The following is a 15,888-nucleotide window of genomic DNA, read 5'->3' as shown; positions in this document are numbered from 1 at the left end:
TAACATTGGGCCTACCTACCTCTTCACCCTGCCACCCCTGTGCCGCTGGGACTGAACTAACTGTACTCACCTGACCCTGGGGGACCCCTGAGTCTAAGCCCAGAACCCTAACTTCACCAACCAAGTACTCACCTGGAAACCGGTAATTCACTTACCTGCCATTGGATAACATTGACCCATTTTGACTCGAAAATTTTCCAAGTGTGAAGTTTTGAAAACTGAAAATATTCCTATAAAATCAGCCAAAGTCCGAGTTCGAAAATACTCGCCTGTAATCAGGAGAGGAGCCAGTACTGTACCTTTCAGCCCAGTACAGAACCGCAAAAGTAATCTCTAGCGGGTTTACTAGTAACCTGTATTTTCTCCATAGGAACCCATTGTCTGCTTTTCTATGAAATTTCTTCTAAGTGTCTACTTTTGAAAACTGCTAATATTCTTTAAAAATCGTACAAAATACTGAAACGCAATTACCTACCTGTTTGAGTTAAGCCCTCAGTGCTGGCCCTAGGAGACTAGTACTGGGTTACAAAAGTAACGCGATCGTACTTTACCTGTAACCTGAATGTCCTCCCATTGGATAACATTGTCAGAATCAAATTGAAAAGTTTCTAAGTGGGAACTTTTAAAACGGCTTTATATTCAGGAAAATTCATCACAGTAACTAAAACGTTTTTGCTAATCTGGTTTCAGCTTGGACCCCAGGACTGAATCTAAGATCTAGTCCTGGAACTACCAAAGTATTCCATAAAGTAATCAACTGTACTTTCCTATGAAAAACCCATTCAGCTCAATGCTAGAGTGTGTTTAAGAACTGTGTTGCTTATTATCTATTCTGTAATTATTGTGTATACAAACTTATTGCTCCTCTGCAAAGTATTTACATGAGAGTACTCGTACCTTGAAAAGTATATTTTTATAACTGTTGGTTCTAAAAATAAAACAACAATATCTGAGGATATAACAACAATTGGCCTGGAGTTCAGTTCTTGAGTGTGTGAAACCTTTTGCTGACTGAGTGTGTACAACAAATGCTTTACACTGTCCTCTGCTGCTGCCTTACTCCTCGACCAAGCTACCACTTTGGAGAGTATGGTCAGCTGTGACTTTAACCTCTGTTATACCTCTGGGGTTGGTGGACTCTATACACACTGTACTTCCTTCTAGTCCAGTATATATAGAGCCACACCCATTCCCATAGCCTGGTCTGACCATCTCCTGGTTGAAATGATCATTCCCTTGCCTTTATCTCCACAGAATAACATGCAACGCTCGGAATATAAAAGACCGTGGCGTAAGCTTCGTCTGGAAGACATTCATGCTCTTTTAGGAGCTGACCCGCTAGGCCCTTTAACTGATGTCGAGGTGGGATATGATTCGTTCTGCGCCTGGATCACTCGGGCACTGGACACTTTAATACCGGCAACATGGATTAGAGGTCGTACACATGACTCTAACCCCTGGTATAATGACTCCCTGATCGTCCTTAGGAAGGCATGTAAAAGATATGAGCGCAAATGGAGGAAAGACTATGCCCCCGAACACAAAGCGCGCTACCTAGCAGAACTCAAAACATACCACAGAGCGGTATGTAGTGCTAGAGCAGAGTATTACGCTGCTGAGATCAAAATGAGCTCTAATCCTGCGAAAATCATCTTTAAAATTCTCAAAGATCTCAGTACAAAAAAAGCTCCGGTGTCCATATCTACATCGCAACCCCAATGCGAAACATTGGCCTCTTTTTTTGTTGAAAAAATACGGGCCGTATATTGTTCTTTCCCTGTTATGGCTATGCCCACCCCCTCTCTCTTTACCAGGCCTGTCTTAGCCTCTAACCTGACGGCTATCCCTGAGATCTCCTGAGAAGAATTCAGTAAGTTGGCAGGGAAAATTAAGTCCGGTTCTCCAGCGGACCCACTTAAACCCGTGCAGTTCAGAGATTCTTCTCTGACCTGTATGCCCCCGCTATACCAACTGATTAACACCTCCTTTTCATCCGCGACTGTTCCGGCGAAATGGAAACAGGCGTGGGTCTCTCCGATTCTCAAGAAATCGAATCTGGACCCTACAAAGCCTGAGAACTTCAGGCCTATTTCTCTCCTTCACTGGATAACGAAGGTGGCAGAATCCCATGTTAATACCGTGCTCACTAACACTCTGAGCGTTAATAACATCCTTAATGAGATGCAACATGGCTTTCGTGCTGGCCATAGCACCGAGACGGCCCTTTTGGTCATGACGGAACATCTACGAAACATTCTTGACCATGGTCAAACGGCGGCACTGATCCTGTTGGATCTCAGGGCCGCTTTTGATACTGTATCCCATAAGATTCTGCTCCACCGACTTGAGGAGGCAGGGATTACCGATTTGGCCTTGGCCTGGTTCAGATCTTTTCTGACTGAGAGGTCCTTTCGTGTGTCCACCCCTCCCTTTCTATCTCAGGCACACACGATTGAAGAGGGTGTTCCACAGGGTTCGGCACTAAGCCCCACTTTATTTAACCTGTATGTCCGGCCGCTAGCTGATGTCGCCAGCCGGTGGGACCTTGCCATTGTCTCATACGCTGACGACACTCAGCTGGTGGTTGCTTTGTCTGAGGCAGCAGCTCCAAACGTCTCCAGGTTCAGAAGTGGCCTTGCTGCCGTAGCACAGTGGATGAGATCTAACTGTTTGCAATTAAATGCAGATAAGACAGAGGTGCTACTGGTCGGAAAGAATGTCGAACTATGGGGGGAACATTGGTGGCCCACTGCCCTGGGTAAAGCCCCGGAACCCAAATCAGAAGTTAAAAACTTGGGTGTGTGGTTAGACTCCTCCCTTAGTTTCTGCTACCAGACAAAGAAAGTTGCGGCCACATGTTTCGGTATTCTACGAGGCCTAAGGCCCGTCCAAGTTTTTTGATTCATCTACAAGGCAGCTGATAGTCCAAGCCATGGTGCTTTCTCGGCTGAACTACGCCTGTTCCTTGCTTCTGGGAGCTAATCAAGCTGAGATCTGCCGGATGCAGCGCATTCACAATGCGGCCGCCAGAGCCTTAGTAGGCCTTTCTCGATTCTGTTCTATCTCTGATACCATCCGGAGACTTCATTGGCTCCCTATGGCTCAGCGTATCCAGTTTAAGACACTCTGCCTCTCCTTTAAAATTTTAAAACTTGCCACCCCTAAAATGCTCTGCAATCTTCTCACCCCGTATGTTCCGACCCGCGTACTGCGCTCTGCTGGCCAACATTTGGTCAAGATACCCCGGATTAAGCGCTGCCGAGCGGGAGGACGTTCCTTCCGCTATTTAGCGGCTAAATTGTGGCATTCCCTGCCGGCACATATACGTGAACAGGAAAACCTTTTGGGTTTCAGAAGGGCTGTCAAAACCCACCTCTTTCCCCGTAACTAAGCCTGTCTGTTCTATGCTCTATTTCTTTCTCTGAAGTCAGTCATTTTTCAGTTGCAAAGCGCCGGGACGCCCCTTTGCTGGTGCAGCTGAGCGCAATATAAACTATTGTAACATAACATAACATAACTTTCTCACAGCATTGTAAAATACTAACGTGAATCTTGCAGTGTTCACAAAATGTGCGCTTCAGCAGCGAAGTTGCAGGAGAGAGGACATCGCCCTTCTCCTCTCCCTTTCTTAAACGTTGTGCCAAATAGCCCAGGAAATCCAATGTGTCTGGCAGCATTGTAAGCGGGTCATCCCCCTCAGTTAAGTATTCCAAAAGAGTTCCATTTGCCGGGGGCCCGACCCTACAGGGCGAGCTCTTTAAAGACAGGAATGGAGATCCTGCCACTCGTAATTTCCATAAAACACACCAGAGCCCAACTTCGTCTGACAGCCAAAAGCTGACTTTATTAGTCTTGAACACTGCAGCATGTGACACACTAAAATAGTCCTGACGCGTTTCAGCGTTACTCCGCCTTAATCATAGGAAGGTGTGTCTAATTAATTTCCAAGTGGACTTGGTCCCGCAGTGGCTCAACTACAGGTCCCAGCATGCAACAGGTAAGTCTTTGCAGATTACACTGGACTCATATCTTTGTGCGCCATAGCGGTATTACACCCAGTGATTTATGCCATCCTTACAGTGCATGTCATTTCTGTAGCCAAGTGCTTTTGGGTTGAAAATACTAACGTGAATCTTGCAGTGTTCACAAAATGTGCGCTTCAGCAGCGAAGTTGCAGGAGACATATATATATGTTTTTGTTGTTACATTGTCTGTGCAGATATAGAGATTGTCTGGTTTGCCGACTCTAGAACACGCAACATATAATTGTCCATGTGAGAAGCAATCCGTGTCTAGATCTAACCGCAGAATTCTAAAGATTGGCCCTGAGCTTTATTTTTTTTTTTTTTATGTAACAAACTTTATTGAAAACCACAGTTAGTAGTACATTTATCATAGCCAGTACTCAAGGTATTTTTCTTTTTGCTGCTTGTTATCCAGTTTTACCCAATATCAATTTGATACATATTTAAATCACATCACATCAGTTGATATAACGGAAACAATCAGTACAGATGGTAGATGTTGGACACATCCGTAATATATAACATGTAATAGAACCGCAGGTCGCGGTTGCATCGTGTTCTTTTAAATAATGTTGCAAAGTGAACCAACTCCTCCACCCACTTCCCGGTCTGCCATCCTGACACCAACTGTCCATCCTAATATATGTAGACTATTGTCTCTATGCGTCGCTTGTTAATGTTGCAAAGTGAACCAACTCCTCCCCCCTCCCTCCACCTACTTCCCGGTCTGCCATCCTGACACCAACTGACAATCCTAATATATGTAGACTATATTGTATATGAATTATTCCACATCTGAACTGAATATGTCAACCCATACATAACGTTCCCTCATCCATATAGTGCTTCTGACCCTATGATATGAACTGTATATTTGTATTATGTAAAGAATTTATACTTCGTGTTTTAACATGTCTTTTTAACACTGTATTGATTGCCTACACACTTTTTAATCTGTGCTTTTATGATTTTGTAAAAAAAAATCGAATAAAGCTTTATTGACTTGACTTGACTATATGTAGACTATTGTCTCTATGCGTCCCCTGTAGTTGCCCCAGTATTGGAACTTTCATAGATTCCCATGCTTTGTATCATTCCCCGTCGTCGGAATGGGAGCCTCGGTAGTATAAAAACCATAGAAACAAAAGAGAAACCTAGGCCTAGGCCTCATCTCATTTTGTATTCTATCAACCTCTTTTTGTAAAAAGAGACCAAACTTTTGCCAGGACCAATCAGAGCAGCCTCACCCTCTAGAACCTTCCTGAGAGAGCTCAGAGCCTCAGATTTTTCTACCGCACGTTGTGCTAGGGAGTCTCCACTGAGCTCTGCTCAGTTTTTCAACTACTTTCTGGATATTTCTTCAAGCTTCTACTGGAAAAACAACATGTCTGACAAGGAGAAGAAGGCCTTGTTCAGGGCCTGTGCCTCTTGTGGGAAAAAACGTCTTTTTGTGGAGGATAAGCATGACAATTGTATTTACTGCTTATATCCTGACCACAAGGCCACAGAGTGCAAGATCTGCAGAACCTTCTCCAACAAGACTCTTCGAGACAGGGAAGGTCGGCTGTTAACCTGGCTTCAAAAGATGAAGACTCGCAAGGAGGTGCTCTCTTCAGATGAGGAAGATTCCATGTCTTGTGCTTCCTCTCAGAGATCTAGGAAGAGGGGTAGGTCTCCCCCTGGTGCTTCTACATCTGAGCCCTCTCTTCAAGCCCCTCACAAGATCTCTGATAGGTCTGAGAGGGCTGGTCCCCTTCAATCTCCTCACGGAAGTGAAAAGGAGAGGCAGGGACAGGCTGCGGGAGTGGTTGCAGCTTTAAAGGACAAAAAAGAGGTTGCTCTTTCTCCTCCTCCGTCCAAAAAGACCAAATCCAGTGACAAACACTCTTCTGTCACTTCAGGATCTGTGCCGGACAAAAAACAGCGTCCGTCGACGACAAAAACACCAGGTACGTCGACGACCGTTACTTCAGTTAAAGTTCCCGCTGTTTCTGTGGCTCCGTCGACGGGCTCGTCGACGGTAGCGTCCTCCACGATGACTTCGTCGTCATTCAAGGTCCCGGGTTCGTCGACGCTGACATCTTCCACGTCGACGACGGCAAGCAAGGTACTGTCGATGGCAGCAACGACGACGAGAACTACGTCGACGACAACCTCGACGTCGACGACGATGTTGATGACGACGAGTTCGTCGACGAAGCCGTCGACGATGGTTCCGTCGACGACGAGACCGGCGTCGACGAAAGCGATGGTGCCGTCAACCATTCCGTTGACATCTTCGTCGACGACTGCTACACTGTCGGCGACGGCACCGTCGACGAAGCCGTCGACGGGGCAAAAGATGGTTTTTTTCTTGCAGAAGATGAAAATAACGCCGGAGATGATGTCTCCGCGACGGGTGTCTTCACACCTTCCTACTATGCTTCTGGACGATGACTCTGAGGAAGATGAAGTTGAAGGTGACGATGAGGACAATTATGGTCCTGCCTATAGTCCCTCTGAATTAAACGTCAAGATGCAGGAGACGGACACAGAGGAGTGTTACGAACAGGCAGGTGGCCAGCAGTCGCATCCATATGTTCTGGTGGAGCGACGCACTCCGAGTTTGGGTCAGGGCATGGTGGCCATGCCTTCCTCGCTCATTACTGATCTACAGATGATGCTGGACGATTATCGGAAGAGATTTCCGTCAGAACCTTCTGGACAGTCTGCAGGTTCTACGCAGTCGCAAGTGCAGCCGGCTAGTAGTCTTCCTGTGGTGCCCCCCTCGCCACCACCTATAACCCCTGCGGTCCGGGTCCGCACTCCGGATCCCGCACCTATTCATACGTCCAACAGGATACCTCTTCGGATGAGGAGGTGGTACCGGTGGATCCCTCGATTGATCCGTTGCAAGACCCAGATTTGGATCAAGGGGACAGTGGACCACAAGATCCGGACGCCGCTGGTCGTGACACGTCCATCTCCCCTCCAGTGGATATAGGGGGGTTTCATCACCTGATGGAAAGGGCAGCTAAAAGATTTGGATTGCCTGTCTCGAGAGAGGAATCGGAATGTTTCCTTTATGACTTTAAGGAACAATACAGGAGATCGGTCAAGTCTATTCCCATCATTGAGCATGTATGGGAGGAGGGGATGAAAATTATGCAGAATCCGGCCACGGTTATTCCAGTCCTTCCAAGGCTGGAAAAGAAGTATAAGGCTCCGGACGGCAGTCCTGCTTGCCTTCTTGGTCAGCCGAAGCCTGATTCAGTCATCTCTCAGGCGGCTCAAAGCAAGTCCAAGAATCCGTCCACACCTTTGACCACACCTCCGGATAAGGACGGTCGACGCCTAGATAATGTGGGGAAGCGGTTTTCCTCAATGGCCAGCTTGCTTGTTAGAGCGTCAAATGCTCTTGCCATCCTTGGCCGATACGACCGCCAGATGTGGTGCGACATGGAACCCTTCGTGGAGCAGTTACCGGAACTCACAAAGGAGGAAGCCAAGAAAGTGCTTGTGGAGGGGGAAAAGTCTTCTGCTGAGGTTATCGACTGTGCAATGGACATTGCTTCCACGGCATTTCGAGCCTTAGCTGGCTCGGCAGTACTACGGCGCCAGGGCTGGTTGAGAGCCACCTGGTTTCGCCAGGAGGTCCAAAATAGAATCCTGGATCTACCATTCGATGGGGAGATGCTGTTTGGCAAGCACGTGGACGATGCTCTGCAGAATATCAAAAAGGACACGGACACTGCAAAGTCCTTAGGGTCACTCACCTACCGTAAAGTCCCCTTTAGGGGCGCACGAGGCAGAGGATTTGCATCATACAGAGGAAACCAACAGCGATATTCCTCTCAACCTTCACAGTCCTATAAGCCCCAGTATTCAAATCAGCGAGGACAATCGGCGTCTTTCTCTCGCCATCCGCCGCGGGGCCGTCAGTCCCGGCAGGGACGTGACAACACCAAGCGTCAATAGCGGCTTTCCGGCTCTGCCTACTGTTCCTCCCCTCCCAATCACATCAGTGGGAGGCAGGATATCTCTTTGTCTGACCAGCTGGAGATCAATCACATCGGACCAGTGGGTCCTCAAGATTGTAGAGAGTGGCCACGTGTTGGAATTCCAAGACCTTCCTCCGACAAGAGCTCCGGGCGCCATCCGCATGGGACATCTGGGACAACTCCACCTCGAAGCCCATCAACTGTTCCTCAAGGGAGTGATAGAACCGGTACCTCTGTCCCAGAGGGGCCGGGGTTTCTATTCAAGGTTCTTCCTCGTGCGGAAGACGATAGACACTTGGCGTCCCATTCTCGACCTGCGGGAGCTCAACACCTATCTCGTCAAGCTCTCCTTCAGGATGGTCACTCTCCAGGAAATTCTTCCTCTCTTGAATCCAGGCAATTACTTGGCGTCGCTGGATTTAGAAGATGCGTATTTCCATATTCCGATACATCCAGCTCACAGGCAATACCTACGCTTCACAGTGGGAAAGAGCCATTTTCAGTTCAAGGTGCTTCCGTTCGGCCTTCGGTTGGCGCCAAGAGTGTTCACCAAGGTGTTGGCGCCGGTAGCAGCCTTTCTTCGAAAACAATCTCTAGAAGTTTTCCCTTACTTAGACGACTGGCTCGTCAAGGCGCCATCTTTCGAGGAAGCTTCTCAAGCAGTGGCAACTTGCATCCATTTGTTCCGTTGCCTGGGCCTTCAGCTGAACGAACGCAAGTCTGTCCTCCTGCCCTCCAGAGCCGCCAGATTCCTGGGGGCTGTTTTGGACACCACACAATGCACGGCCCGTCCCTCGGAGGAACGACAACAGAAGTTGTTGGTATCAGCTCGACAACTATGCCACAAGAAATGCCTTTCAGTCCGCCAATACAAGTCCCTTCTCGGGTCAATGTCATCCTGCATACCATTAGTACCGCATTGCAGGCTGCGCATGCGTCCTCTGCAGGAGGAACTAGACAAGCAGTGGCGCCAGTCGGAGGGGTCATTCAACGACAAGGTGTTGGTTACAGCGGCAATGAGGAAGGCGTGCGAATGGTGGCTTCTAAAGGACAATATCGCACAAGGTCTGACATTCAGGATTTCTCCTTCACCCATGATCATGACCACCGACGCCTCGTTGGAAGGCTGGGGTGCAGTGCTCCGAGAGCTTCAGGTCAGTGGCCATTGGAGTCCAGAACAGCGCCAGTACCATATAAATTTCCTGGAACTAACGGCCATTCGGTTGGCTTTGCAGGCTTTCCTTCCCAGAGTTCGCAACCATACAGTGCTGGTCCGGACGGACAATACGACGGCCATGCACTATGTCAACAAACAAGGGGGTACCAGATCGCAAACTCTGTCCACAGAGGCTCAACGGATCTGGGATTTTGCGATTCTCCACAACATCACTCTGCGAGCAGAACACCTGGCAGGCACGCTCAGTGTCATGGCGGATGCCTTGAGTCGACAGACGGAGGTGACTCACGAATGGGAATTGAATCAATCCATTCTGGACAGGGTGTTCTCAGTCTGGGGGACACCAACAATCGACCTCTTTGCTTCGCCGGAGAACGCCAAATGCCGGTTCTACGCAAGCAAAGTTCACCATCAGGGGTCCCTGGGGAATGCTCTTTCGATGGCTTTGTACAGCGCATTCTTTTACGCTTTTCCTCCAATTCCCCTCATTCCTCGAGTCCTCAGGAAAATGAAGGCAGAGCCCTGCAAGATGATTCTAATTGCTCCAGCATGGCCTAGACAATTCTGGTACACAGAGCCTCTGAGGCTCTCCCAAGCTCCTCCAATTCATTTCCAACCCATTCCGTCCCTGTTGTCCAGGAGTCAGGGGCAGGTCTACCATCCGGATCCGACATCGCTCCACTTGACGGCGTGGCTCCTGAACACAGAGAGTTCAGTCATCTAATACTCTCTCAGGAGTGCCGGGAGGTCTTAGCTCATGCCCGAGCACCTAGTACCAATAAGACTTACAAGGCAAAATGGAAAAGATTCTGCTTCTGGTGTCAACGTCAAGGTCTCCATCCTTACACTTCCCAACCTCATCAATTGTTGCCATATTTACTATCTCTGGCTAAGTCTGGCTTGGCCCATGCATCTGTAAAGGTACATCTGGCGGCCATTTCGAGGTATCGACGCAGTTCTTCAGGTCCTTCCTTATGGTCCTCTAGGGTTGTGAAACAATTCTTGAAGGGATTATTCCGGATATATCCACCAGTTCGTCCTCCTCCACCAGTGTGGCAGCTCAACCTTGTCTTGGCGCAACTCATGAAGGCTCCGTTTGAGCCTGTGCACAAAGCAGACTTAAAGTTCCTGTCTTGGAAACTTGCCCTCCTTGTGGCTCTAACATCAGCGAGACGAGTGAGTGAGCTTCAAGCACTCTCCATAGTGCATCCGTTCCTACAATTTAAAAGAGAGGTTCTTATTCTTCGGACAAATCCAAAATTTATACCGAAGGTACCATCTGAGTTCCACTTGAATGAACCCTTGATTCTGAAATCTTTCTTTCCGCACCCTTCTACTCCTGCGGAACGCACACTACATTCTTTGGACGTTCAGAGATGCTTAAAGTTTTACTTGGAGCGCACACGTCCCTTTCGGAAGGCAACTCAGTTGTTTGTGTCCTACAGTGCACCACGGAAGGGGTTACCTTTGGCGAAGAGTGGCATTTCCCGCTGGATCTCCAGTGCGATTCTATTCTGTCATCAGGAAGCGGGCAAGCCACTGGACGGAAGAGTCCGTGCACATTCCACGAGGTCGGTGGCTTCGTCAGTGGCTCTCTTTTCGGGAGTTGCCATTAAGGACATATGCAGGGCAGCAACGTGGAGCAGTACTCATACCTTCACGAAACACTACTGCCTGGAGTCTGCAGGACGAGAAGACGCGGCTGTTGGTCAGGCAGTCCTGCGGAATCTCTTTCATTGAGAGGTGAGCTTTCCCTACGATCCCTCCATCCTGGTGAGCACATTTTGTTTGTTTTGAAATGCTTTATGTATTGCTTCTATGGTTATGTGATGCCATGTATATACAAAATGTGTTCTTGGTAATTTACTGCTAGCTACTCTGATACAAAGCATGGGAATCTATGAAAGTTCCAATACTGGGGCAAGAACACAAGTTACTTACCTGTAACTTTGGTTCCCCAGTATTGGTAACTTTCATAGATTCCCATGCGCCCGCCCGCCTCCCCTGGGAAAGCTCAGTCTTTTTACAGAGTTAGTGGCCGTTTTGCACAACGGCTACGAAAATCTGAGGCTCTGAGCTCTCTCAGGAAGGTTCTAGAGGGTGAGGCTGCTCTGATTGGTCCTGGCAAAAGTTTGGTCTCTTTTTACAAAAAGAGGTTGATAGAATACAAAATGAGATGAGGCCTAGGCCTAGGTTTCTCTTTTGTTTCTATGGTTTTTATACTACCGAGGCTCCCATTCCGACGACGGGGAATGATACAAAGCATGGGAATCTATGAAAGTTACCAATACTGGGGAACCAAAGTTACAGGCAAGTAACTTGTTTTCTTGTTGCGCAGCAAGAAATCGATAGGGTCTGTTCGGCCTTTCGATGAAAATAACACGCGTATTGGACACGCGCGTATTCGAATCCAACGTTGTGTATATATAAACGCGCGCTAATGTTGCAAAGTGAACCATATCGTCCCCCCTCCCTCCACCCACTTCCCGGTCTGCCATAGTGACACCAACTGTCCATCCTAATATATGTAGACTATTATCTCTATGCGTCCCTTGTAGTTGTTGCGCAGCAACCAACTCGATAGGGTCTGTTCGGCCTTTCGTATTGGACACGCGCGTATTCAAATCCAACGTTGTGTATATATAAACACGCGCTTAATCGAATCCAACGTTGTGTCAAAATTTCAAAGCAATCGGTGAAGAACTTTCGGAGATTTAAGATTTTGAACAAATGAACATTTACATTTTATGTGTCTGTTCGGGCTTTCGATTAAAAAAACGCGCGTATTCGACACGTGTGTATTCGAATCCAACGTTGGGTATATAAAAACACGCGCGTATTCGAATCCAACGTTGTCAAAATTTCAAAGCAATCGGTGAAGAACTTTTTTATTTATATAGATATTTATATCGTTATGACTTTTGGATCAGGTCATAGGGCTTAGGCTCACTGTTCATTGCACGTTGATGTGTATTGGCTAGCAAGTTCGCAAATGAACTCTGAGAAGGATCTTAGTGAAGGGCATCACCATGATGTCATCCTTAACTGAGATCAGGTTGGAGCTTTGGTTTCTTAGTGCTCAGCTGGCAACAAAGATCACTGTATACAAAAATACCTGAAATAATACATGTCTTCCAAAAAGTACCTTGTCTGAAAAGCATAACAAAGGAACAACACAGCGTCTTGCAGAAAGATTAGGGGTAATTTCAAGAACATGCATGAACTTAGAAGGCATCCATTTCCTGGCTTTCGTGCCTACATCATTTACATTAATCTTGAAAATCTACGAATTAGAATGTGATCTGCACACGGTGCAGCTCAAACACATGAAGAGGCAGACATTTCTCTGTGTTTCCCAGTATGTGATTGAGACAGTTCAATTTTAACAAAAAACAGGTGCATGAACCTGTGGTGAGTCTGCAGACTGATGTAGAACATGTTCATGATACTGTCCCATGATGACCAAGTTCAACATTCATTGCTTGTTTCCCCATACCAAAGTGAAGTTTGGAACTATGGTGTTGAAATAAGGCTTGACACTTGCCAGCATTACCCGTACAAGCACTGGTGAGCGCATTTAATGACACATTTAGCTGTGCTCCCATTTATTGTTATAAATTAATGTTAACTGTTGTACATAATTTGAGTATATACTAAGTGCATTTTTAGACCTCATAGATGTTGTTGAGTGTGACAGCACTGAGATGCATCATATGTTTTGTGGTTGGTGTATTTATTACTTGAATTAAATTCAATGATATATAGTGTAAAAGTGGTGAGCAGCATGTTTGCATCTCATACTTTTCTGTGATGGGGATCACCAATGTCTGACAATATTGTAATGCACTACTTCTGTTTTCTGCTCTTAGTCGCACAAAAAGTCATCCCGTTTCCTGACATTTTTCATCAACAAGTTTGTGCAGTTTATTCACAAATACATCACATGCGATGCACAAGCAGCTGTAGCTTTCCTGCAAAAGCACTCGGACCCTCTGCAGTAAGTGGCTTTCATCGCACCTGAGTTTTTACTTCTTGTGCTTGTGATAACTGATTGCCATTTATTTATGCTTGCACCCGGGTAAGTGTGCAGGTAGATTGTAGTTTCATTTGTGGTTCTTGATAGATCCAAGACATGTCACCTTTACATCCCAGGCATATAAATGTAGCTGTTAATCTCAAGTTCCATGATACATCTGTTAAATTCCCACTGTCTGACAAAAGAGGCACTTTTTGAAACCTTTAGCAGCTGGTGAATAGCACTATTTTTTTTATATTTCTCTTTTGCTTATGATCTTATCTTTCTTAGCATGTATCTAAAGTTGACTCAATAACTCTACGTGCCTACGAGGGAGGTTCAAGCACTTGATACCAGCCTCAGACCTCGAAGCAATGCTATCCTACTTGTGGCAGAAGACTTAAAGACACCCCACAGAAGGCATGTTTTGCCTTGGACACAAACGTAGACTTCAAACTCTATTGTGTGGACGGTCACGGCACCTTGAGAATTAGATGGAATAATTGCTGTTCGGTGAAAATGAGAATTTGGAAGTTGTGCGTTTGCCTCAGTGGGGCATGCATTTGAGAGTTTTCAATCATGGGCTTACAAGTCAACCAGTTCCAGCACTCAGATTTTTCATTGTGGGAAGTTCTTGCAAGGACGGCTCAGGTGGTATGGAATGAATCTTTAAAGTGTTTTGTGAAGTCAGCGGTGGAGCACTCACCTGGTCTGATTGGGAAAGCTAGTTGAGTGGCACATCTTGGATGGAGCAATGCTTAATTTGTAAATCATTGCATTGCCAAATGTTATGGTTGTTGAATACCAGGGTTCTATAATCTTGATTCCATCTCATCCCGCTTTATTCCACCATCCTACACTTAATAGCTCTCAGGGCTTTAAGTGGAATGCAAAAAGTTGGGCGCGGCCTATGTAACTGATGTGACTTAAACATCTAAACTAAATTTCTGCGCTTCCCATAGTACGCCACCGGGCCAATATTTTGGCTTCGCTCTAAGCTTTGTTCTTACCTCCAGATATATAACACAACTGACATACACCTAAAACCAAACAGGACTATTGGGTTTGTTAGTGGTTGTTAGCTGTTTAAGGTACATGAGTAACCAATTATTTTGTTGTACATAATTGATATTGAAAATGTTTAAATTCTGAAATTGTGATGCTGTAAATTAAACATTACTGAGGCTTGTGGAGCATGTTACATTCATTTTAAACATGGTCGCTCTTTTTCTCTCCACATCTCGTCCATCTGCACATATTATACCTCATTTCTTTCCTCTTCAGCATCCCCTTTTCACTTTCTCCTGAATACACGTCCTTGCATCTCCACTTCACCAACCTCCAAATGCACACAATATATCCACCCACCTGTAAGCACTATATTTTGTATGTATTACTTTCGCCTTGTCAATATTTTGACAACTGTATACCTACTTCACGCACATTTGCCCTGAATCACAGTTGCAACTGGAATATGTGACCACTGCTCTGTGCACTGAAAGGGCAAGGATTGGATTACAATGTGATTCTGAACACCTTTTTGGGCCCACTGACTGGGATTGTGAGAAACTCGGACTGCTTTCAACCTCGGCTCCAGAGCTCAAAATCGTGGCTGTTTAACGCAAAATCACTTCGAGGCAACTTAGTTCAAAGTATGCACTTTACAAGAGTAATATGCTATACGAAACAAATTCAGAAACGCAACATCCTGGAAATAAATAAACAAACAGTCGCAGGGAATGCAAGATTAAGTAAAATGTGAAATATTAGCCCAAACATGCCAGCAGACCAGATTCCTGCGGAAGACTCCATTCCTAAAGCCGAACATGGCTTTCTTTTAGCGGTCGGTCTCTCCCGCCTAAAAGTGATTCTGTTTTAATCTTTGTGAGTAGGGAAAATGTATTTACACACATTCTTTTCACTTTCTCCCTCCTTCGAAATGTTGGCATGTATATAAACAGAATCTAAATTGCTGACCAGGATTACCTAAACGCCTTTTACATTAATTGGTCAGAAATCGATCATTGTTACTTGCCAGTATAGTCAAGAACATGAATAGAGGGCCAGATGGGGACCTGTTCAAATGTCTGTTTTTTAATTACTACCTGGTCTAGGAACTGATGGACCCGCCCACATAAAGCCCTCCTGTCTGGCTTGAGGCTCTTTTACATTCTTGCTTTTCCCCCAATATCTCTATTTTCTTTCTTCCTTTTTCCTTCTCACTTTTTTGCTTTTTTTCTCTTGTAACTACCCACAAATGAAGCACCGTTTCAGAGGACCACAAATGGGAGTTCAACAGAGACATTTTTGCATGATTTGTGTGGCATTTCGCATATTTGTTTTTGCATCTGCAAGCAATGAAGGCTAGGTCTTCACTCCCACAAAGCCAAAGTGAAGAAGAGGGAGTCTAAGTATTCTGATAACACCCCCCCTCACCCCCCCCCCCGCCCCACCCCCCCCACCACCACCACCACCACCACCGGATCAGTGCTAACGTTTTGCACGAATGGCCAAAACGGACTTACACATCAAGGTGAAGCTTTTCTCTGAGAACAGTTCTCCAGCATACATCTTTAGTAGATTTGCCTGCTTTGTTGTGTTTTTCTTGTTGTCTGCCAGGTAATCCATTATCCCTTTCCTTAAATATATGTTTCAATTTAGCAGCGCTTGTGCATTTTTGTGCATTTTTCT

At 46.1% G+C, this 15,888-nt stretch overlaps 1 protein-coding gene across 1 annotated transcript in view; it reads left to right on the top strand.

Moving 5' to 3' along the window:
- The window catches only part of INTS1 (integrator complex subunit 1), a 526,883-nt gene that overhangs the window by 448,789 nt on the left and 62,206 nt on the right, over positions 1 to 15,888 (top strand). Inside the window, 1 exon segment of the mRNA XM_078664951.1 lies at positions 13,052 to 13,179. Within this exon segment, the coding sequence (XP_078521077.1) occupies positions 13,052 to 13,179 (128 nt within the window).

Source organism: Lissotriton helveticus, chromosome 10 (assembly GCF_964261635.1).
Source record: "Lissotriton helveticus chromosome 10, aLisHel1.1, whole genome shotgun sequence".
Taxonomy (NCBI): Eukaryota; Metazoa; Chordata; class Amphibia; order Caudata; family Salamandridae; genus Lissotriton; species Lissotriton helveticus.
Note: the sequence above shows the minus strand (reverse complement) of the source record. Positions and strands in the feature narration are given on the sequence as shown.